At 39.9% G+C, this 25,950-nt stretch overlaps 1 protein-coding gene across 2 annotated transcripts in view; it reads right to left on the bottom strand.

The window, feature by feature from the left end:
* The window catches only part of NBAS (NBAS subunit of NRZ tethering complex), a 230,899-nt gene that overhangs the window by 173,436 nt on the left and 31,513 nt on the right, over positions 1 to 25,950 (bottom strand). For both annotated transcript variants that reach the window (XM_060233719.1, XM_060233728.1), the window contains exons 10-21: positions 24,309 to 24,453; positions 22,648 to 22,713; positions 20,127 to 20,255; positions 17,605 to 17,668; positions 16,654 to 16,847; positions 15,869 to 16,126; positions 14,656 to 14,781; positions 14,122 to 14,273; positions 13,163 to 13,300; positions 12,122 to 12,200; positions 11,427 to 11,531; positions 9,238 to 9,374 (exon numbers count right to left, since the gene is read on the bottom strand). In XM_060233719.1, the coding sequence (XP_060089702.1) occupies positions 9,238 to 9,374; positions 11,427 to 11,531; positions 12,122 to 12,200; positions 13,163 to 13,300; positions 14,122 to 14,273; positions 14,656 to 14,781; positions 15,869 to 16,126; positions 16,654 to 16,847; positions 17,605 to 17,668; positions 20,127 to 20,255; positions 22,648 to 22,713; positions 24,309 to 24,453 (1,593 nt within the window). The remainder of the gene's footprint in view (positions 1 to 9,237; positions 9,375 to 11,426; positions 11,532 to 12,121; positions 12,201 to 13,162; positions 13,301 to 14,121; positions 14,274 to 14,655; positions 14,782 to 15,868; positions 16,127 to 16,653; positions 16,848 to 17,604; positions 17,669 to 20,126; positions 20,256 to 22,647; positions 22,714 to 24,308; positions 24,454 to 25,950) is intronic.

Genomic DNA, 25,950 nt, shown 5'->3' with positions numbered 1-25,950 from the left:
CACAAACACACGCACACATACTGCCGGCTTTCAATCATAGCTATTTCTAAAACACACACATAACACTGCTACCCAAACCTTAACAGGTCCTTTGAAAGCAACTCTGCTCTCAAAAAAAGATTTACACAAATGGGGAAAAACAGAGTCAATTATGACATTTCAGACAGAAGGCCTCCTTAATTTAATTATTTATACACGTGAGAGTGAGGCATTCAACCCTTCAAAACGTTAACAATTCAAACAGGAGAACGTACAAAAACAAGAACAAAATTATGCATAAAGGAATTCACCTTAAGGGAAAAGGTGAGAAAGCAAGCTTTAGAATTCAATTTCATTAGCACGGATATATAAAATTAAATATGGCACTCTTAATTTTGAGAAAGTGGTCTTGATCTGCCCACAGCCATGCATCCTCCAGCAATATCCTGACTAGACTTATTGCTGCACATCCCACATTGGGCACACTTCAAAAAGCATTCAAAAACACTAGACTTCAGCAGTTAAAGACCAAGGGCTTTAGCTCCAGTGTTTACTGACCTAGGGACTGACTGAGCTGTAAGCGCATGACAAGTACTCAAGTCATATTGGAGCCATGTAACAGAAAAAGGGGGAGCCAGAGTTATGACCATAATGTTGGGTTGCAGACCGAGAGGGCTGGGTGCAGCAAACACAAGTCAGCCGTCGGACAGTGTGCTTTAGTAAGGAACAAATCAAGCCATAGATGAATCGTCCCTACTACTGTACCTACCTTTCCATCTTGCTTTTCTCACCACACACGCAACATATCCTTGTGCACAATGCAGGAAGTCCTTTCAAAAAGGCAGCCAAAACATAGCAGCTTTATAAGGAGGGGCCTGTGACCTTGCAGGGCGAGCTGTGTGATCAGTCCACGGGTTGAAGACCACAGTGCTAAGACACCAACAACATGAAGCTTAACACTCCAGCTTTGAGTCATCCTCAGTGACTTCTGGGTGGAATGCAACTTGCTCATGATGTCCTTAAAGATCTCAGTGGCTTGAGACTATAGTAATCTCCTATCCTACAATCCTACTCACAATCCCAGGTCTTCAGCTGGGGTCTTTCTCTACACTCCCATGATATTGGCAGTGAGACAGGCAAACAAGTGGAACACAAACCTTTGGGCTAGCCCTCAAGTTCTTCCCTATGTTGTCTTCTGGCATCTTGAAAGTCTTTTTTTATTTCAGAATGTATTTTAGGGGGTGGGTTAATATTAAAATTTAAAAAGATTCTGAAACGGGGTTTTTTTGTTTCTGATTTTACTATTATTTTTTCTGTATTATTTTTTCTGCTTTATTTTATCATGTTAATACTTTTGTTTCATTTGGTACTGGTTTTGTAAATTGTTTGCTATATGCATCCAACGGTCTAAATTGGATTCTTGCATGCTAGATTTATATTTTTATTATTTTCCCTATGCTCCCTTTGTATTTGATTAGATTTAATAAAATAAAATTTATTTAAAAGGGAAAAAACCCTTTTGTTTCATTCATACTGCATGGTCCGTATTATTTATTTATTCGTTGATACTCCACCTTTTTCCCCATGGTAACTTAAAGCAGCTTATATTGTTCTCCTTACCTCCATTTTATCCTCACAACAACCCTGTGAGGTTGATCAGGCTGAAAGTGTATGACTGAGCCCAAGGTGACCCAGAAAACTTCCATGAAAAATCAGGGATTCAGAGCAGGGTCTCCCAGATCCTTATTCAACACTCTTAATGATGATACTACACTGGTTCTTCTCTTTACTCACTATATCCTTACTCACTGTATGTCTCATCCTTTCTCACTATATACAAGTATTTTAAATAAATTACGCTTATGTAGCTCTGCATCCAAAATGCCATGGTATTTCACAATGTCAAAATGTGGCCCAGTCACGTACATGGATGAAAGGCTTTGTATCCACATCCTACGAGCATAAAAATAAATATATGCTCAGAACAAGAAACAACTCAAAGCCTCTTAATCAGAAACATGATGGGTTGAAAAGCCATTCACAGACAAGCACAGTCAACGCTGTGTTCACATTATCACACAGCATGACTTCAGGGTCATATTATGACCTTGAATGTCTTCTTCCTGTTCTGCCTCTATCAAGGAGATGCAGAGATGATCTGCAGCTTGGACTCAAACAGCAATGTAAGTTGGGAAAGCTCCTGGTGCCCCTGCCAGCAGGCTGAAGAGGCACTTTGCATCCCACCTTGGACCTGGGCAACACTGGCATGAGTCTGGGAGGTAATGACAGGCACAAGCTGCAGCCTTCACCTTACTGCACGTGCTGCCCTCTGCAATTTAGTTCCCCAAACAGCCCACGCAACTAGTGAACTGCCCTGACCCAAATGCAACAGGAAATGCATCCAGCACACTAAAAACTATGCTTGTATTAAGACCAGTGGTCACCGAGCCAAATGCTGAAGCATCAGGCTAAGAACAAGGATCCCAACACTGATGCACAGTGCTAGGACAGAAGACCAGGATGAAGCGTTTATAATCTTTCACAAGAATGACTGAAAACAAAAAAGAAGGAAGGGGCTACTGACTGGAAAACCTGCACACCCTTTCTGCAAACAAAGACTTAATTATATTACTCTTGGATGTGCCTGAAATAATCACCATGGATGTCATTCCATCACATACTTTCCCCACTGTGTTTGAGGGAAATGATGCTAACACCACCATCTGGATCCCTCCACTACTGCAATGGTCACTTCCTAGTAAAGAATTGTGAAACAGATTGGTTGCTGTGAACGTAGTCTCAGGAGTACATGATTCCCATCAAAGCAAGCTTCAGCAACACCCAATGGACCAATAAAGCTATCTGAAGTGGGCTATAGTATACTGCCACTGCCTCTTCATTTGTCAGGAGACTTAATTCAGATTTCACAATAAAAAGGGAACTGCTATCAGGAGGAGACCAAGCATGACAAGACTGAACTTCAGACAGAAATCTGAGAACAGTGAAGACAAGGAAACATACACAAGAATTGGTGTCTTAAATGTGGATTATACAAAAGCTGCAGCCATAACTGTGCTTTCCAGTAAAGTTACCGCTGTTAAGGGAGCCATTTATTTGAATTTCCTGACTTCCGTGAGATTAGTACGTTGGCTATAACAAAGCAATATCATCGCTTAATGCATGAGGAACAACAACAACAGAAAATTAAGAGTCTTTGGCTATGTACATTTCTCATTACAGAGGGCATTATTTTTCCAAATGTATTACCTCTTAAATTCAAAGCAATAATTCTCACCAAAAAAGCAACAACTCTGATTGCAACAGCGTAACAGAAAAATTACATCCCTCCATCCTGTGCAACTCAGCCTTAACTCTTTCTGCCATTGTCTTTAAACTAGGAACAGACTTTTTTTTGGGGGGAGGGGTGATACCACCATTTATTGCCTTCTGGCAATATAAGATAGTTCACAAACAATAGCTATTATCAGGAGGAAAGCTAAGAGAAATAGAAGATTAGGAGAGATGACAACAGGAAACAGCCAAAAGATACAGCTAAAGAAACGGCTACTGAAAATGCATGCCAGCCTTGAACTCTCATCAGGAGGCAAGTCTATTTTTCAAAATATTTACCTTCTGCCAGTCTTTTTCCACACCTGCTCTCCCTCTTTGTGAATTCTGCTGTGTTGATACTCATGGCAAGAGCAGATTTAACCCTCCCTTTCTCACCACCCACAAAATCCCCTTCAAGTTTCTCAAGACCATCACAGACCAGCCATGTATGTTGCTTTCCCCTTCAGGTGTTTGAATGAGCTCCATAAGGAAGAAAGGCTGCTAATACATTTTTTTCAATAACTAAACAAACAATAAGTAATAAATCATTTTCCCCACAAGTTGTTATTGTTGTTCAGTCACACCGTCGAGTTTGACTCTTTGCGACCATATGGACAAAGTCACACCAGGTCCTCCTGTCTTCCACCATCCTCCGAAGTCTGCTCAAATTTGTGTTTGTTACATCAGTAACACTGTCCAGCCATCTCATCTTTTGCTGGCCCTTCTTCTTTTGCCTTCTGTCTTTCCCAGCATCAGGATCTTCTCCAGTGAATGCTCCCTTCTCATTTGTGGCCAGAGTATTTGAACTTCAGCTTCAGCATCTGACCTTCCAGGGAACAAGTGGATTCCAACAAAAAGGAGCAACAACCTACCAAGATATGCCAGATGTTCCGACGTACAATACACCAGCAGGGCACAGCCTATGGCTCCAGTTGTAATTTCTTTCCCTTTCATTCTTCCTTGTGATTGCTCCCATATCTATTGGGCAACTACGCCACCTCTTCCAAATACTGTGCCTATAAGAAATACCCTCCCCACCTCAATCCCATAAAAGAACCACTGGACTTTTACTCCTTTAAAAGCAACAGTCTTTTGTAAGGAATGACACTGGAATTGCCTATATCCAGACAGCTAGTGAAGACCCGCTTGTTAAAATTGCTAATAAAAACAAATTTCAAACAGAAATGCTAAAACCAATGAAAAACCAAAATGGTGTTTGCTTCTTTGAAAAAGAAAAATGGACCTCTTTTCAATCTTTTTGATAGCCTTTCAATCTAGCCCTTTGCAGGATTTTGATTTTGGGCTGCACAGGACTTCACTGAAGACTACTGGCTGCAACACCACATAATGGTGGGACCACTGAGCATGTGATCTTCATTACAGATTTCGTTCCCCAGTACGGTTGCCAAGTCAAATTCAAGAAATTCAAGAAATATCTGGGGACTTTGGGGGTAGAGCCAGGAGACTTTGGGGGTGGAGCCAGGAAACATTGGGGGTGGAACCAGGAGCAAGGGTGTGACAAGCATCATTGCACTCCAAAGGGAATTCTGGCCATCACATTGAAAGGGATCGCACATTTTTAAAAATGCCTTCCTTCCATAGGAAATAATGAAGGATAGGGGCACCTTCTTTTGGGCTCATAGAACTGGACCCCCTGGTCCAATCCTTTTGAAACTTGGAGGGTATTTTGGGGGGAATCACTGGATGCTATACTGAAAATTTGGTGCCTCTACCTCAAAAATAGCCCCCCCCCCCCAGAGCCCCAGATACCTGTGGATCAATTCTCCATTATTTCCTATGGGAATTAGACTCCATACAGAATAACAGAGTTCCCAGCAGACATTTCCCTCCCCTCCCCCTACTTTCTGATGACCCTGAAGCGGGGGGAGGGCCTCCAAACAGGGGGATCCCCTGCCCCCACCTGGGAATTGGCAACCCTATTCCCCAGAGAGGATTCAACTGCAGCAAAAAGATGTGTACACACACAAAGCTGCCTTATATTCCTTTGAACTGAAGATACCAGAGGTTGAACCGCCTGCATGCCAAGCAGATGTTCTATCGCTGAACTGTGGGCCAGCACGGATATTTTGAAGTTGCACTCTTTTTTCTTAAGCAAAGGCTATATCAAAAGAGAACTAAAAATGCACTTGACTTTGCACTTTTGAGGACAGGGTCGTTGAGGAGTGTAGTTTGCTTGATTTATGAGCAATATTTCTTAAAAAGCTGCTTAGCAACAACATAACATTCATGAACTAAATTTTGATTGTCTAATTGGCTCTTTACAAGAATGACAAAACTGGATATACTTCCGTAATCTCATTTCTCCAGTCACACCACATTAGTATTCCTGTATGTGACAATGCTGCATTCCAAGATGTAAAAATATGCTGTTAAAAAGGTCCTATAAACTTACTTCAAAAGACTGCAACTCAATAGAAGCAAGAAGCTATCATGGGCTGAATTAGGCTGTATAAAATCTAATAAAAATCTTATAATTTACACTGGGAAACACTTCTTCCTCTAGAAGGTTAACAATGCTTTAAAACCTGTTATCTTTTAAAGCCTGCACATTCTTTTTGGAGGAACGGAGAAGGGAACAGAATGGAAAATAAGAGCTTGGAAATAAGGATTTTATTTTGAGCCATTATATACGCTAAAAATTACAACATGCTGCACCTACTCTAAATGAAGCAGTATAAAAGTATTTTCCAGGTTGTCAGGTTAAGGAGCCGTGTAAGTTAGGGCACTGTTAAGTTTTTTACATTTGCCTTTTCAGCAAAGGCAAAACTCATACTAAAAAGGCCTGTAATCAACATAAGGTAGAGGGGCACACATATGCATGTGCATTCCAGAGGCTGTGGCTCTTCATGTTTATCTTTCAAGCACTGCATAAACTCTGATAAAAAGTTTGCCACAATTCAGGGGCAGAGAGGGAAGGAAAAATTCAGATAAAAACTAGCAATGCACAGAAGTAAAATGAGGCACTCACTGAGCAGCAAAAGTAGGCTTGTCAGCCCCCAGGATTGGGGATCCCCTGGTTTTGCGGGCTTAGTAAACTGCTTGTGTTTTGGAAGGTGTGTGCATGGTGAAAGCCGCAATGGGTAGGGGTAAGCAGGTGGAGCCATGTGGCTCTTCCTGGTGAATGTGTGAAGCTGTGAATGTGACTGCTTTGCGAGTGTGTGTCCCCTTAAAAGAGCCATACTTAGAAACACTACCAAAGCCTGAAAAGGGACTTGCTTCACTTTCATTTAGTGGAAGCGCAGCTGCTGGGGAAGCCTTCGAAGGCAAAAAAAAGAGGATGAGGAAATTAAGACTGTATTCAGGGGAACTGCACTGCTGTTTTATTGATTGATTGATATGGGAAAGTCTCCAGTCTCCACCCCAAAAGTCCCAGGTATTTCCTGAGCTGGAGCTGGCAACCCTAAGTGGTTTTGATTCACTTCTAGTGTGAGGTGTGACGGAGTAATCTAAAATGTTCTTATTCAACACAGCTCCCAATTATTCCCAGCACATTTAACCCTGTTTGCTTGCAGAGTCAGACAGTGCAGTAGACAGGATACAATGGACATCATGATTACAATAATACTGTTATGAAGTAATCCATCCCTCATATACTGACTTGCACTTGATCTTTTATACAGTTGTTAAAATACTTATTGCTTTCAATTGAGTTCCCTGTACACAAATGTGAAGGGCTAAACAGCCCATTGATATTACATAGGAAAAGTTGGTACTGAGCAAAGTAAAAACAAACTCCCAGACACTGTTTTTATTTAGAAATCCTGCTAAAATGGTTTGAGAAACATAACAATTAAATAATTGTTCACTGAAGAAAAAGAAGGGGTAAAAATATACAAAATTCACAAAACTGGGAAGACTGTTTTGTTGCTTTTAATAGCAACATGAAACTTTCAAAAATTATAAAACCATGTGGGAAAATACATGGGGAATTTGGAGGAAAGAAATATATATGCAGTACTAGCTTTCTTGTCAAACCAAAATTGATTCAACATAAAATGCCTAATTATTAACTTAGCTGTATAAACCAACATATATTGACAGCATTTAGAAATAAGGACCAATGCCTTAGTCTTTGAATGGGACAAATTACAAATACATTCAACATTAAAGCAAAGAGAAGCTACAAACTGAGGTACCTTGTGGTATCTTAGTGCATTTCATTTATTTAAAAAAAATAATGTGGATTTTTTTAATTAAGTGTTTTGTTTACTCAGTGCCACAGCTGATCTCTGTCAAGGTTTGTACTTTGGCAGCAATAGAGTCATCATCATTACACACAAACACACACACACACACGTCTTCTTCAATAGCAAAATAATCAGCCTGTGAACAAAGGTAATCATATGACTGAGAGCTAATAATGGCATGTCTGGCATGAAAAAAAAATAGGTAAGTTTCCTGGAACCTAAATTAAAAGGGAATTCAATGGTGTGTGCAAGCAGGGGCTGCCCCATTCCCTTCTCTATTTGGAGAGAGCTCACATATCTTCAGCATGTGTAATTTGTATGGAGTCATTAATGCATATGTTTTTCAAAGAAAACACAGAAAACAGTATGGGTGCCTTCTGGGCCCACGTGGCATGTATAAAGGCACTGAGCAGAAATAATAACAGGCTGAAATACAAAAGATCATCATGTTTGCCTCAAAAACATCTTTTTAAGATAAAAATGTAACATTTAATGATTATGCAGAGACCTTTGAAGTCTTTCCAGGTCTGATTTGCAGGCTTCCAGCAATGTGCATCAAGATTATTTCTACAACTAATATGCAAGCATAAAACAGCTTCAAACAAAAAAAAGTATTCTAATTGTAGCCTAGTGCCTTTCAAAGACAGATATTCAACTGCAAAAGCACCTGCACTTACCTTTGCAGTGAAACATTTTACACAATGACTGAATTTCAAAAGGCAGATTTACCAATCACTATTTGAAGGGGGAGAGGGGAAATGTTACCCCATTTGTTGACCCAGTGTTGCAACATCAAATGCAAAATTAACATTTCACAACTGTTGTATAAGCAGGAAACAGAAATTGAAGATGACAAGAATAATAAACCTATGTACTTCAGGAGTGTAAGCAAGCAGTCTGAGCCAAAGTGTCTGTTCTATATGGATGCAGTGGCTTTTTACAGCCCAAAAAAAACACTTGCACTTCTTTTTTGCATGCCACATACAGCTGTAACTCTGGTTTCCTCTTATTAAGACAGCAGGCTCCAAATTCAAGAATACATGCTCCTCTTTTCTGAGAAAAATCTCTCCTGAATCACTGTTTAAAGAATTGTCAGGTCAGAGCTTAACTGCTGTTTATGCTACTCAGAACTTTATTTAACCAAACTATGAATCCAGCACAAAGAACTACAGTTTCAGATCCTGCTAAATCCAAATGCTGGCTAGCATTAATAGAACACTGGCATCGATCTAAGCTGTATAGTAAAGTCACTAAGACAGGAGAAGAGAACATTCAAGAGAATGGTTTAGAAAAAGTAGCATTCGCATTCCTGAGGATACCACCCAATTTTTAAATTGTGGCTGTCCCTCTGCTATCGCTCTATCTGCTGTCCACTGAAACTGACAGAGAAATATTTACGTAGTTAAAAATCTATTTACTGGATCTCTCTTGAACTGCACAGACATTGCTTTTAGACTGATTCTTTAAGAATACTAATTGACATTGTTTACTAAAATCCCAAAGAGTTGGAGGGTGGGGGAAGCGAAATTATAGGCTGTGATCACAAATGCTAAATAATGCAGTTTCAATCCATTTTCAATGCACTTTCAAACTGGATTCTGCCAGTCCACACAGTAAAATCCAGTTGGAAAGTGCACTCAAAGTGGACTGAAACTGCATGATTTAGCATGTGGGATCTCAGCCATAGTCTTGCACTGAGATTTAGCAAGGATACACTTACCAAGCTTCAGGAAGCAAAAAGGAATATTCATGTGGAGAAGTGGTCTCAGGGAAATTAGAGAGAATTGCCAACCGATGGGGAAGCAAGTCTGATCCATGATATGTGAACAAAATCTCCAGGGCTCTTACGTTGCTTTCCTATACAAATAGTTCAGTTTTAATATTCAGAAAACAGCTGCTAGACCCAAAATTATGATTATAAAATTCTCTTTTAGAAAAAAAAGGAATACTATACGCTCTCCTTATACACAGCAACTGATCTGGCAAATATACTCACCTGGCAAATACATCTTTCTTTTAGAGTTAAAACTAGAGATTCTTCGTTATTGTAGTGAATGATTTATAATTTCTGATGTATCTATATTGTGTTATCTTGACATATGGGCAAATTGTGTGCTCATTCCTTTTTGTAAGCTATTGTTATGCCATTAAAGGTTACTGGAATTGGAATAAATGGGTGGTCACTTCTCAGAGCTACCAACTCTCCCATTCTTCTGACTGATGTGACTGCCATCAAAAATGCAACCTTGAAAGACAACAGTTGCAAGCTACAAAAACCTAGTGGTTTGAATACGGTTAACATAAGTTGGGAGAGAATGACAGACAAGGACCACTGTGGCACTATAGGTGGCCATGTGGGAAACAAATTAAACAACCTCTTAATAAAACTCCCAGATGCTGAGTGAGAAAACAGTGTCCTGTCCTGGATCTTGCCATGGTAGGCAGATAGCGCAGCTTAAGAGATGAAACTGCCAGACCAGATTCTTTAAGAGACAGTAGGGATTCAAACACTAATAGGACAATCCTTTGTGTGAACTCCCTGCAGCCTGGCCCAGTCAGAAAAAACAGACCCGTTTACTCATGTAAGACCTCCTAGTAGAAGGTCTAGGGACAATAAGGATGACACTAGCTACTTGGCTTGAGAACCCAAACTGGGATTGTTCAGCAGCCAAGCTGTGAACTGGAGCCTGCACACCTTGTAGTGGATCATAGGACCCCTGCAAAGTAAGTCTGCAGCTAAGGGTAGGTGTATGTAGAGGCCCTTGGATAACAGTAGGAGGAAATTAAACCAGATTTGTCTGGGCTAAAAGGGAGTGATCAAGATATGCCACATGTGCTCCTCTCAGATTTTGGACAACACCTGGTAGATAAGCAGGAATGGCAGGAAGGCGTAAAACAGAGTGCCTGTCCTTTGGATCTGGAATGCATCTCCTAGAGAGAGGTGATCAGTATCTACCACATATACTGCCTGGAGGGAGGATTCTTTTTCTTTGATCAGTTCCCAAATGAAGGTGGCTTCCCTGCACAGGATTGCCAAGACTCTGCCCCCACGGTTTATTTAGGTCATTGCCACAGTATTGCCTGTAATGACTTGAATGACTTTCTCTTTGGTGAGCTCTGCAAGTGAGGTAAGGGTGTAACATATTGGCACATAATTCAAAGAGGTTAATATGAAAACCCCTCTTTTGAGGCGATCACACATCCCAAAAGGAATGACCCACAATGGGCTCCTCAGCCCTGCAACGATTTTTGTTGTTGTTCAGTCGCACAGTCGAGTCCAACTCTTTGTGACCCCATGGACAAAGTCAAGCCAGGCCCTCCAGTCTTCCGAAGTCTGCTCAAATTCATGTTTGTTACATCAGTAACACTGTACAGCCATCTCATCTTTTGCCGTCCCCTTCTTCTTTTGCCTTCTGTCTTTCCTAGCATCAGGATCTTCTCCAGGGAGTGCTCCCTTCTCATTTGGTGGCCAAAGTATTGGAGCTTCAGCTTCAGCATCTGACCTTCCAGTGAACAGTCTGGGTTGATCTCCCTTAGGACTGACTGATTTGATCTTCTTGCAGTCCAAGGGACTCTCAAGAGTCTTCTCCAGCACATCTCAAAAGCATCTATTCTTCTGCGCTCGGCCTTCATCGTCCAGTTTTCACAGCCATACATTACTAATGGGAATACCCTCTCTTTGACTATACAGACTTTTGTTGGCGGGGGGATACAATACGATGTCAGTATTGTCTACCAAGACTGATAGTGGCTCTCAGAATCTCAGGCTAAGGAGATTCTAAGGAGACCCACTTTTTCTACAGCAAATAGCATTACACAAACGAACCACTTGATATGATGGCAGTAGTCAATACTGATCAAAACTGATTTAACTATCCTTTACTAATAGACTTTGAGAATATTAAATACCCGAGCATATGTTCTTGCTGAAAGAATAATATTCTGGTTTCGGAACTTCTTGAAGAACTCAGCATCATAACTCTGCTCAGCAGCATGTGGCCCTCCAAGTATTTCCTGAAGGAAAAAATATATATATAAATACTTTGTTATCAGTTTCTCAAAACTCCTCACTGCTTCCTAAAATATAAAACAAAGCAAACAAAAAATTCTGTCACCATTCTCTCTTGATCTGTGCAAAGAGAAACCAACTAATCTACTTAGATTGGAGGCAATAGCCAATTGTCTGAGGACTTCAAAAAATTTTCATAACCCAAAAACTGGCTGCAGTGTTTTAATGACACAGTTCAGGGATCTGAGCAAGAGGGCTCTCTCTACATGCGAGGAACACTTTTTACATTTTCACAAATGAGGACACACCCATACCTCTTCCTAAACAAACCACAATGAAGTTTTAAATAGTTGGAGAATCTACAGTATTGCTTGTTAAAATAAAGCAGGGAGGGAGACAGTAAAGGAGAATATTTTAATACACACCTACACACATGGTAAAAATTGTCAGAAAACAGCCCTACTGCCTGTATCATGGTTTATAATTAATGAAAATCAGAAAAGCTTTGAATTCATAATCACAAACAGAAACATCCTAAAGCTATTACCTATATCCCAATGTCAGTAATTCATGGGTTAAGGACTAACTTCCATACCTCATATGTTGCTAGACGATCCAAATAGGTTAGTAGTTTCAACCTGCTACGACAAAGTTCTTTCTGTTCCAAAGTTAGCCTGTTATCAGAATGAAAGGGGGGGGCATTTTTATGTGTTTTTAGAGATTCTTAAAATATATATGTTTACAGTCAAACATTAAGTAGTAGTGAGGAGTTGCTGTGTACATCCATACAATTTTCAACACCACCTCTCCCAACCCAGGCACCAACACTGTAGGGCAGTGGTGCAAGCAGTGGTCTATCTCAAGAAACCAGAACCATTGGAACAAGGAGTAGAGAATTTATGAACATTCCAGCAGTAATCTTGGTCAAGGGTGCTTTTGGCCAGCCAATACCAACTTTTTAAATTACAACCAATATATTTTCTTTAATTTCCTGTTTGTACTTCAGCTGATAGCATTTTAAGCGGTTTTATTAGTGAAAGCCACTTTGCAGGTCTTCAGGATGGAAAAAGAGGTACAAATTTAAATCAGTGTGTGCCTGCGGATAAGCATCCAAATGCAAATTTCATCTCCAGCATTGTCTTAATTTCAAACAGATGTGCATATAAAAATTATGGATCTATTTAGATGTTATCAGTGCTGGAGCAAATAAGTTTGTTCGCACTTTTAAAAATCCAAAATGACTACTGCAACAAATTGCACTGCTTTCAAAGAGCACTCCAGAGACTAGATCTAGCGATTTATTGGTGGAAAGTGCTGACAGTTGTGCTTCCCTCTCCTCCTTCCAGCAATCCCTTCTGGCCCAAGAAATGTGGATTCCTGTGGTAGGAGAGCACATATGAAGTAATAGACAAACAGGTTGGTGGGATGTAGTCACGAAGGGCAACAAGGCAAAATGACTCCCCTCCTGCTTCTGTCATTGGCATAACTGAAGGGAGAGGAAAGCAGGGAAGACTCATGAACCATATTTTAAAATCTGAACCTCAATCCAATAAGAAGCAAAACATAATAAAAAAGCTGATCCCTTGGTAATTCTGCATATATTAACAAGAGACAAAGAGCACAACACATAATTTACTTAGAGAAGTCTATTGATAGAAGAAGTTCTTGACGCTTCATGGCTTCACGTTCCTTCCTACTTTCTGCTTCTTCCTCAGGAGTTAAAAACTCTTCATACAGCAGTTCGTCAATGTCCACGTCACCTGGCAATATAAACCTGGAAGAAGAATGATAATCAAAGTATGAAGAGCTAATTGGCCAAGAACGAAGAGCTACCTTTTAAAACTACACCAGATTTCTTTAAACTGAATAGTACCAAACCAAATTTATTCTTTGGAGAAAAGCTTTCAGGATTCCAATTCCATCTGTGTACCTTTTCACAGTCTGAATAGGGAGGGATACATCATATTTTCTTCACAAACTATACTTTAAAAATGTTCTTCATGAATTAAAATTTAGCCATTCTTCAAACAACAATAAAGAGCTTGAACAAATAATTACATGTTTTAAGTAGGTGTATAGAGGAAGCAAATCAAGCAGACTTGCAGACCCTGCTGGAAAGGTAACATAAAAACATTTTAAATAATAATTTTTATTGTCCTAAGACATTTATGCTTGTCACAGTCTCAGTTCTATTATTATTCATAGCCTAAAACGAAAACATTGTCCAGTTCAACACTCCACTTTCATGTTATCATTTGGAGCAACATGGACCACAGGCAACAAGAAACTGGCACCACGGGACAGGAGCCAGGGGGCTAAGGCAAAGTCAGGCCTACATCCCAACTTGCTTTCTGTCTCTGCATGTTAGGGACACCAGAGGATTGGGCTGGGGGAGAAATCTACACAGACACTATCTGTCAGCCCCATTTTCACATAAGATTGCACCATTCAGGAGCAACATGGAAAAGGTCTACGTACTCTCCTGATAGGCATTCAACCATAAATTAGCTAGGGACAGTTATAGTTTTTGCCTCATGTCAGTTAGCCACTTCTGGAAGTAAAAGGAGCAGAACCAACAAATCCACCCTCTCAAACCTGCCACCATCTTCTCCTTTCCCTATGGCGATGAGAGCTTCCAGGTCTGTTCCCTTCAAGCCATACTGCAGCAATTCTTTAGCAGCATCCACATTCTCAGGAACTCTTTCCAGGCATTCGTGAAGAACCCAGGAACGCTTATTAATTTTGCTCTGTCCCCCACCAAAAAAGAAAAAAGAACAGTTTTAAGCAAATTATTGGAGCCTGCTGATTACCAAAGGAAAGTAGTACACTTTTAAGAGTCCTTATATTGCATTGTTAAATGTTCCATTACTTTTCCCTCATCCATCTCCAATTGTGACCTGATGATCAAATCTACTTGCCAACATGAATGATCAATCTTTTTATTAGCTCATTTGACCAAAGGTCTTAAGCCAAAATTCCAACAATTAGCATAAAGGCAACATTAGCGTTTGCTTCCAATTCTGGGTTCTTAAAAATAGTTATTCACAATGCATCCTACACTAATTGGGAATATTCACAGGCCATAAAAAGATGTGGGGGAAAGACTACCCTCCTCACAGAAATACATACCAGATAATCCTGAATTGAAGCAATGCTAACAGCTGATTTCCTCCATTGCCTCTGATAAACAAGGTCTGAATCGAGGTCATATGCTTGAGCCAGTGATAAAGCTTCCCCATATTCTTCATTATCAATCTTCAAAAAAAATGTATCAAAATTAAATTAACTTACATGGGCTTCATTACAAGAGCTAAAACCCCAGCAATTCCCATACAAAAAAATATCAAAATAAAATTAACTTATATGGGAGCCATTACAAGAGTTAAAAAACCAGCAATTCTCATACAGTAAATACATGTTTCAACCACATTTTGTTTTGCTACAATTTCCCAAATACAACTCATGTGCAATACAATGACATTAAGTTTCACAAAGCAGTCATATGACAAGCAAAATTTCATCTTCCGAATACAATATCACACACTTGGAATGTATTAAAAACATTGATATTCTGCCTTCCCAGTTCAGTTCAACAACAATTAAAAACAAGACATTTTTAAACATCACCAGGAGAATGAAACAAGCAGCCTCAAGTGATAAAGAGAATAAATCAAGATCAGAGAACAATATCAGGGTAAACCCAAAGTTAGGACCAACATCAGAACAACCGACATCATCAACTTAAATCAAAAGCCAAATGAAATAGCCTTTGCCTAATCTGTTTTACAGACTAGTTGGTACCACAGAAGATAGTGTTATCCAGATCAGCTCTGCAGGTGAACGTACACAAGGGTCAGAATATAGTGAATGGATAGGGCTATATGGAAGAAGACAGTGAATTCCCAAAGTGGATTTATATCAAAAGGCAGATATCTGAACTATATACAACAAAAACAGTTGCACGTTAATTGGCTAATAAAGCAATAATGGGAAAGGGACACATAACAGGCATTTTCAATTGATATGCTCTTAACCTGCAGATACTTTCAGCTGCTATTCATGGTACATTATCCACAGCTCCTAAATACTGTAAAGATATGGGGATGCTGCTGGTATGTATGCAAAATTGATGACATCTAACCCACAGATCCTAAAAATATTCTGCTGGAAGGAGATTTTAAATCAATATAACATGCAGCACAACCCATAGATATTTATATATGAATTTCCAGGAACAGACTGACTTGAGTATGGTATTCTAACAAAAAAAAAAATAAGTACCTTAGAATTGCATGTAAATATTTGCAGAGGAGGGGGGAAGTGGAAAATACCTAATCTTTACCTTTCTTTGGTACAGCTCCTCTGGGGTTGTGGATCTCAGGTTAACAAGACGATAATTTTTTATAATAGTGCGTGGGCGTTTCCGTGGAGGTGCAAATCGCTCCATTTCAGTCACAAAGTACAATGCTTGCTTTATGTAGCCAAAATACTGGGCCTTGGTGGAACTTTCATCATCTGAATCGGAATCATCCTCTCCTCCATCTTCATCCCCAGGTCTGCTCTCCAAGCGCAGCCTCTTCGGAGCCAACTTTACCTCACACTACAAGGAAAGCAATTCTTACTAAACAGGGCAATGCATCACACTTAAGTCTGTTAGGCTTCAGGACACCAGGAGGCAATCAGTAACCTCAATCAAAAGAAGTTGGGAGCCAAAATGATCATTATCAGAAAATAAATTTCCTCTCAAGCGTCCAGAGCCAGGCCATTACAATGGCTGGAGTATCAGCACATCAGCTGAGAGTGTGTGCCTGGCCTCATGTCACCCAACAAATATCCATAGCAGAGAAAAGCAAAGTCATGACTCTGAGGTGCCAACAGAACTAATGCTGGAATCTCTACATCACTGTGCTTACCTAGTGGTTCCTTTTTATTATGAACCATCATTCTTGATGAAGTTTTCCATTAAACTGGAGTCAGCACCAAGAATTTGTTTAAAGTGATCTAACTGGACTATAACTACCCCGCTACAAGAGCAGAATGGGGTTTTTTTTAACAACCAGGAGGAGGACTGAATGCTTTGCATATTGGAAATTTTGACCTTGGCAGCATACAACTGACACTTCCTACCTCCAAACTTAGGAATCCTCCATCATGTGCCGAAGTGACCTGAGGGGAACTTTCAAACCACTCACAGGACTTCCCTAACAGGTTTTTCAGTGTCTTCACTGAGGACACTGTCAAAGCGCCAGAGCAGCGAGCCAAAATAACAGCACTCTCACACCACCAGTTTACATCTATGAGTGGGTAAAAAGATGCTTTGTCTGGAAAGAGAGAGGGAGAGGAAAGCATTTTGAACAGCAAGCCAAGAACTAGAGCAAACTTCAATTATTTAATAAAAAGTCATTTCGAGAATCAGCAATATATCAGCAACATACAAAGTCTCGCTTCACTAAATTTTTATGGTAGTATTTTAATTAAAGTTGTCTCTGAATTAAGTAAAGCAAATCTGAATAATTAAAGATTCTGACTTTAAACTTTTGCATGTAATAGCTTTAAAAATAATGCAGCTAATCGTGTTAGGCAGATCTACTTGCATAAAACGGGGCAGATTTTTAAAAAAAATAGATAAGAGATACAGTCTCATTGCTTCTCAAATCTGTGCCAAGACAATCTTTCTGGCAAATGCTCAGGGCATAATTCACAGAATCAAGAGGAAGCTCTATCCAACATTAACTCATAGGAAGATGTTACAGCCAGGGAGAGAGGAGATAAAAATATCAATAAGGCATCAGTGGTATAGCGACTTGTAATTAGGCTAAAGTTAATGGAGAACTTTGGAAAAATAACATCTACTTCTGTATCTTAAGCACTTCTTTAGACAGAATATTTAGGATAGATTTACACAGGAACTAGTGAAAGAATTTTGTTATTGTTTAGATGCACATGGTCTGTACAAGTATTCTGTTACCCTTTATATTCTTTTAATAGAATTTCTGAACAAAGTGACATAACAAAAACATGCTCCTCTCTGCCTCACACCACAACCCCTGACCAGGGTAATAGGACTACAACACTAACCTTTAATTTTCTTTCGCTTTTCAAGAGAGAGTCTCCATTCTGGGTTGATGTCATCGTAACCTGGCTATGAAAACAAACAAAAATCCAGTTAAGGGGACTTAAGGCACACAGGGCCTTCAAACTCAAAACACATATTTCCTTCATATTCCAAGAGAGTGAGAAGACTGAGATAGAACTCCTTCTCCTCATTCCAGATACACAAAGGCTGGCTAAGGCTTACCAGTGGTAGGGATAGACAAACCTACCATGCTCTGCAGTGCTCTGGTAATTTAAAAGGTTATAGTTAAATGAGGCCCACTGGGCTAGGATTACTGATTCCCCAAAAGTTAGACAGGTTTAGAATTCTTTCCTCCCTCTTCCCCCAAACCTTTAGCCTACAAAACTTAAAAATTTGGCTAATATCAGTCTTTTCCTCATGCCCCTCCAGTGCACTGCCTCCATGCCTGGCTCCTGATTTCCTGATACAAAAGAATGAGTTTTGGCACACTTGGGGTGCGTTCACACTACACTAAATAATGTGCTTTACAGCTGGGTTTTTTTCTATTCTTACACAGTAGAAATCCAGTTGCAAAATGCATTATGTAGTGCAGTGTGAATTGACTCCGGTTAGCATGCCAGCTATACCATTATATTCAGTAACTGTGCTGTTAGATCTTATGCAACTATGGTGCCTCAGCGGGGAATGGTATAGTTGTGGCATCTGACACCCTCCAGTCAGGCACCAAACAAAACAAAACAAAACAACATATATCGTACAACTTCCAAATTAGTGGTGTCTTCTTTCCAAGCATTTCCTCAGAGTAGAAAGAGTATGGGGGGGAAGAAGCTGGGAAACTGGATATCACAGAATATCATATCACAACCCATTGCAGCAAAGAGGCAAGACCAGTCTGACAACGGCAGCACTGCTCAGGATAGTTGGCACTTGGCATTATAACAGAAACTGCCTCAAGCCAAAACAATTAATGTTGTCTGAGAAATGAGCCCAATTTAACATGTGAGATATAAAATGGGATCCAATTTCAGAGAAACAGTTAACAGCTTGGATTCTCAGTCCAGTCCTGGACTGTTCAAATCATCCATTCTCTAGCCCCCATTGTAGAAAGCCAGAACACTGATCCATAATACAAACCAAACTGCAGAAGAGGTGGAATATGCAATTTCCAATAAATATCTACTATAATTATTCATCACCTTAAGACAATGTCAAGCATTTATTACTTACAAAATTCATATCCCACTATTGTGCCCAATCAAACAGGGCCACCAAAGCAGCTAATAATGCTCTCATTTTCCTTCAGTTAGGTTTTCCCCCCTGAGTCGCTCCACAGGAACTATGCCATCTAATTATTTTTCAGTTGCTAAACGCTTTGCAGCCTTCACCGGTTTCTTACATTATTAGAAGCTTTCAGTTCTAGCCCTCCCACTACAAAGACTACAAAAAGCAACATCAGTATGAGAATAAAAACGTGCAGAGATTTAAAAAGAAAGACACCATTGACACCCACACATTTTCTATTGCCTTTCAATCCATTTCACAGTGAGAATGCATTCAAAAAGAGGAAAGTATCACTACTTAGAACAAGGGGAAGTAGAAAATACTTTACCTAGCTGCTCTTGGAAGAAATATTAATATTGGAATTATTTCTGCACACTGTAAAATGTTACACTGGAATAACTGTAGTTTACTGTTGAATGCCAACAAAAATTGCTCCAAAATAATCTGAGCTATTAATCTTGTTGGAAAACTTAACATGAGAAAATATATACTAGGCCCCTTTGTTCTGGTATGGCAGGCAGAGTTCTTGGGGCAGTATAATGAGGAGGATACCAATGCATCTCCACAGGGGTTCAATTGTCTTGGCATCTTGTCTTGGACCAGCAAGAGTGCCAGACCAGTTCAGCCAAACCCCTGAGGCAAAGCAAATTCTGGAAGCGACAGGGGGTGTCTGGCTTAGGATGACAAAGTACCTTCAACTGACCCCAACTGGGAGATTTCACTCTCACAGAAAGATATGATTTATTTAATTCTGCAATCAGCTTATATTATTTCCCTTAAATCCCAAATCCCAGGATACTTAACTGATGTATGGGCTTTGCTCTTGAGTTAGTGAAGATGGATAGTGAGATTTGCAGCCACAGAGGAAAAGTTAACCCTAAAGAACTTTAATTCACACCCTCAATTTATTTCTGTTTGAACAGGATGGCTGACTTTGTATCCAACAAGCAGAAAGTCCACCACAAAACAGAAAGATATATCCAAGGGGTGGGGTTGTGTGGGTGTATTTGGTTGGTGTATTAGTTGCTTTTATTACTCTCTGTGAACTGCAGTGCACCACTTGAATGCAAGTCTTATATCATTTATGTATAAGCCCTACACTGCATGTTGGTAAAGGCTCTCAAAACAATAAATATTACCTCTCTCTCCCAGGTCCAAAAAAGATGAGAGGAAATTCCAGACAACTTCTGTACCAAGGCTATTACTAATATAGATATAATAGATGCAAATCATAGCAACCTACTTGGTCATTTTGTTCCCATTCTCCTTGTTGCTTAAGAGAGGGAATCCCCCAGATGGTCAATTTTCCTGAGAAGTGAATAGCCGCTAAGCGAGTGCCATCTGGAGAAAGGCTCATCTTGAAGACACCATCCTGACCAACATTTCAATCACCAAAGAAAGTTAAAAAAAAAAAAAAAGGATTTCAGAAAGACTGAAACAACAAGTTATAAGCAATCCATTGCAAGGACAACATTTTAAAGATCTTCCTGGTGCATTAAATCTGAAATGATCCTTCATATTTGCATAGTCTATTACATTATGGTATGCTACATTCCTAATGTTAAAAATACATAAATTGGGACCTTCATATGGCTGAGAATTAATGTAGTGTAGTGGTTAGAAGCAGCATACTCTAATCTGGAGAACCAGGGCTGATTCTCCACTCCTCCATGCAAAGCCTGCTGGGTGACCTTGGGCCAGTCACCGTTCTCTCAGAGCTCTCTCAGCCCCAGCTACCTTACAGGATGTCTGTTGTGGGGAGAGGAAGAGAAGGCAACTGTAAGCTGCTTGAGTCTCCTTTAGGTAGAGAAAAACAGGGTATAAAAATCTCCTCCTCCTCTTCTGAAAACGTCTTACTCCCTCACTTTCTCTATTAAACTTTAACAAATTCTCTACAATTTCTCTTATTTTCCTGTTTAGCAAAGGCCACCTGGAAAAAATTTCTCAATTGAAAAAAGTAGTTGACTTAGTCCAATATGAGGGTGGATTAAAAGCATCTGTCGATACCACATCTTTTGATGACTTCTAAAAAAAAATTCTGAATGCAAGCACTATGTAAAAGGAAATGCGGTGGGGGGGAATTTGTTGAAACAGGGTTACATACTCTGAAAACACATTTAAATCTTCTTATAATCCTACACAAAGCACATTTACTCAGAGGCAGGTACCTCTATCTGTAATTGAACCTATTCCAAAGTATGCATCCAGCAGAATTAAAATTTAACAGTGTAATTCTACAAAGAAATGCTAAATGAGGGGTGTGCACAAAGGGGGGGGGGAGTGATTTTTTGGATTCAGATATTTTGGACTTCAAAACATTTGGTATTCCCCCAAAAAATCAAATTCCAATACCGGTATGATATTTGGATTTTTTCAAAAATCCTAATTTTTTGACTCCGTTATACCCTATGGGAGCATTACAGTCAATGTGGACTCTATCTAGGGGCACCCTGGGGTCTGAGGGGGCTTTTTTTTCTAGGCACCAAAAATTCAACGTAGCTTCTGGTGCCTCGCCTCAAAAAATCTTCCACATTTCAAAAAGATTGGAATGGGGGGTTCAATTCTATGAGTTCCCATAGAACATGCCCCCATTCTCAATTGTTTCCAATGGAAGGAGAGAGAAAAAAAGGACTGATGTCAAAATAGAGAATCTCTGCAATAGAAACTGAAGAGGCAGGGATTTTTCCAAGCCTAGCAAAATCACTGCTACTGTGGCAATGCCAGTTCAACAAATCCAAGCAAAGGGAGGGGGGTTTCAAGCCCAACACAACCAGCACATATACAGAGTGCCCAGCAGAACCAGTTCATGTACAGTGTGCTCAAAGGTGTCCCCATTCTCCATTGTTTTCAATGGAGAAAAAACAGAAAGCATTTAAGGGAAGGTACTGGGTTTTGCTTGGCACAGTACATTGCACTGGTACAGCTTGGCACTTTGTACATGCACTGGCTTTGCTGGGCTTGGAACCCCACCTTGCTTGGATATTATGAGCTGGCATTGCCACAGCAGCACTGGTACTGCTGGGCACTCTGTACATGCACTGGCTGTGCTAGGCCTACAAAAAAAACCCCTTGCAATGCCCCCGTTGCTTGGATTGGTTAAGCTGGCACTGCCACAGCAGCACTGTTCTGCAAAAATGCCAACCCCGCCCCCAGCTTCAGTGCAAGAGTCAGTTTGGTGTAGTGGTTAAGTACAAGGACTCTTATCTGGGAGAACTGGGTTTGATTCCCACTCCTCCACATGCAGCTGCTGCATGACCTTGGGTCAGCCACAAGTACTCAGTATAGCTATTCTCTGAAGAGCAGTTCTGGGAAAGCTCTCTTAGCCCCACCTACCTCTCAGGGTTTCTGTTGTGGGGAGAGGAAGGGAAAGGATCTTTTTGAAGCTACGGGATGGGTCTTTTGAGTAGAACTAAGAGCAGTAGATTCATCACTTGATGCACCATCTGACAAGCTGCACTAAGAGCAACAGAGTTAGAATGGAGCCAAGACATGACAGAAAGGTCCTTCCACTATCCAAAAGGGCCAAACACTGACATTTTTTTTTTAAGTTGAGCAGGAGCATAGGTTTGGGAGGTCTGTTTCATCTGCACTGCAAATAATTATCCAACAAAGCATGTTTTGCCAGAGCACAGGGTCTTAATAACAGTAATCCATAGTCTTGACATTCCAAGAATGGATTACCACAAAATGATCTATGTCGGTGCTGCCCTGGACAAGTACAGCCTGAGTAAATAGTAACAACATGCACACATTCCCTCCATTACCTGGTCCCTTCCTTGTTTGTTGTAAAATTTGAAATTCATAATCTTGAACAAAGAACGTCGCTTGGTCTGATGGAAAACAAACAATTATCAAGTCACTGCACAGTTTTTAACTGTTCTTTGTCAAAAATACTGTTTTCACTCACAGCTTCTGTTTTTACATGAGTGAAAGAGCACTTCTGGCTCCAATGTTATGGCTTTGATACAACCTAGTGCTATTACGAACAAGTTTTGGGACTGATTGGGCCACAAAACTAGAGGTTTACATTTAGTCATCAAATACCCATGACATATTTCCTAGTGTCAGACAAATGCCTAAAGCTTCATTTTCTCCTGCAGCAGTAAAACAGTCTAAATCTCTGAACGGAAGGTCACAATTAGCAGGTTCAAGTGATGCAACTGGTTGCTGAGCTATACTGAACTGAACTTTTATAATACTACACCTGGATGTACTGGTTTTGTACATGAAGGGAGACCATTCGGATATTCAAGTGGGCTCAGTAAAGCAGCAATCACCCCACGAGCCTGCCAATCTGCCCCACATCACCATCAGTATTAAAAAAAAGTCAAGAGTACACTCCCCACTTACACAGTATGAGGTTAAGTGCAGACAATGCTATATACCAAGTAAGAACTGGAGAGATGACGTGATTAAAGAAACATGAGTCAAGCAAAGCATATGCATCTTAAATCAGGTAGCTGATTACATCTATATAAAAATCTGCATGTAAACCAAATACTGGTTGACTGGGAAAATATTTGTTTCACTGATGCAAGCATTCATCTTGGAAGGCATTCCTATCCTTTGCCATACAACAGGGATGCCCTTTCACACTGGCAACCTAGTGTTCACATTTTTTTGTAAATATATTTTAAAAACTTAAAATTCAAAAACCAATTTGACTACTATTGATCGGGACTAGAATGGGATTAATTACATAGCAGAAATTCTCCTGCCTCTTGACTGGACTGATGCTTTGGGTTTATCAAAAAAACTGTGCATCAGTTTATCTGATGCCCTAAGGAACAGGCAATCATTTGTCATGTATGGTAATTATTGCTCATTCCAGCTGCCATATTGACAGTAAACAGGTCCGTATCAATAAATTCACTGGAGAAGATAGTCGTATTTCAGTTCTTGTTCAGTGGCAGACATCATACAATGAAGCCTCTAGAGGACATGTGATCTAAGGGAATGGACCATATATGTAACTCTGCATAATGCAACAAGAATGACAAAGCCAGATCTTCATTTATTGTATGTGAATGCTTAAAAAGTGTAGAACTGGAGACCCCAACATACTGCACATGGGCTCCATGGTGCCCACCAACACCTTTTCTGGAGCTGTCAAGTGTTTTTAGAAAGGGGGTGAGGTCAGGTAGGGCACCACAAGGCTTCTGAATGGCTACTGGAGATCTGATTGGATGTGCAAGGGTTTTTTAATGTTTCTTTGGCAGCAGCTGCTGCCACCACAGCACAAAGATCTACATTGTGTACTGAAGTTAAGCTGCAGTAATTATTTTATGGCTGGCTCCGCCTCCTGTGGCAGCCATTTGTTGCTGTGCCCACCATGCTATGTAAAAATTCCAAATGTGCCTGCAGGCTCAAAAAGACTGGGGATCCCTGACCTAGAATACTGAAAATGCACACAAATTGTACTTACAGTTCCAATATCATCTTCATAGCTTGTAACCTGCTTATAAAAAGGTGATCCAGAAAGAACTCGCCATGCCGACAGTCCACAACTGGCTGCTTTAGACACTCCTGCTCCATCGTCATCCGTTTCACAGCCACCTATAATCAGAAGACTTTCACAACAAGATTACAAAAAGGTTAGTTTGACAGCAAACTTATCAAGTGTGCTCCCCAGCAGCAAGCAATTCTAATTTTTAAAGAAGAAACTCAGAACTTCCCAGCTGTGGCAATTTGACAAGCACCCAATTATTTATATTGCACTTAATAATTGTCACTTAGGTATAACAAATCCCATTACACATTTGCTATTAAAGATGCCAAACTGTTACTGAGAATTGTGAAGGAGGGCAGCCACAGGTTGGAATCAGGAAGTTCTTATTTTAAAGCATCTAAATCACACAGTAGACTATTTTTCAAAGTAATTACCATTTTTTTCCCCCAGAACTCATCCTCAATTAGCAAAAAAGGAGCAAAAGGAATTTACTGAACAAGACTCTCAAGAAAAAGCATAAAAGAAAGGCTGATTTCTCATCTTCTAGTTTCAGCTGGCAAGATATTGCCATCTAATGGCTTAAACATGTATGAAAGCCCTTCTTTTAAGCAAACAACCAGTTCTTTGGAAGGAAAAAAAATCCAACCGCAGCTGCACTTCTTTTAGCAGAAATCATAGCAAAGTGCCTGTATATCTTCAGTACCCTCCATGCACATTGGTGAACAACGTCTACCAAGTACAGCCACTGACCATTGAGCTTTCTTTCTGCTTACAAAAATAAAGCAACTGAGTCATGAAACTGTCCCAGAAAAAAAAAGTGATTTTGTTGTGGCACTTTCTGTTGCAAACAATGTAACATATTGAGGTAAAAAATGTTTTTCCAAAGGAAAATTGATCCAAGGAACCATTACATTGAAGCGTTATATAGCTATTAATAAACTGTCCTCCACTACAGTAGATTTACCTCACCTCAGGCTGATATGGACTAAGGGTAGAAAAATAACCTCTGAACACCAATAATGCTAGTGATGTAATGACATATGTTTTTTCCTCTTCACAATTTATGTTGATTTTCTAACAGCTTGCATTCAAAATTTCACTACTCTAAAAACTCTACTTCTGTTGCTGCAGAAATTGATTTCTTTGGTGACACTGTGAATTAGGCTGGGTAACCCAATAAAGGCTTTTGGTAGGTTTGGGACACTTTTTAAACAAGTTTTCCTAGAATTACTTATTATTAAATTATTTATTTCATTAGATTTACAGTCCACTCTACTCAGTGAATGGTCTTAGAGCAGGTTGTGTTTTATTATCATAATAAAACACAAAATACAATTTAAAACATTTGCAGTTTGAATACAATAAATACAGTATAAAATGATAAAATACAATCAAAACCACAACAAATAAATGGCATAAAATCTCAGGGGGAGTAGATATCTAAAAACTCTCTGGTGTAAAGGAAAGGAGGGAAGGGGAAAGGAGAGAAGGGGAAGGGAGGAGGTCATTAAAGATGGAAAATCATCACTGCCTTCAATCGTATACCTGGTGGGACAACTCTGTCTTATGGGCCCTGCAGAACTGCTTTAGATAATGCAGAAGCCCAGTTCTCACCTGG

Source organism: Heteronotia binoei, chromosome 1 (assembly GCF_032191835.1).
Source record: "Heteronotia binoei isolate CCM8104 ecotype False Entrance Well chromosome 1, APGP_CSIRO_Hbin_v1, whole genome shotgun sequence".
Taxonomy (NCBI): domain Eukaryota; kingdom Metazoa; phylum Chordata; class Lepidosauria; order Squamata; family Gekkonidae; genus Heteronotia; species Heteronotia binoei.
This window is presented reverse-complemented; position numbering and strand designations above follow the sequence as displayed.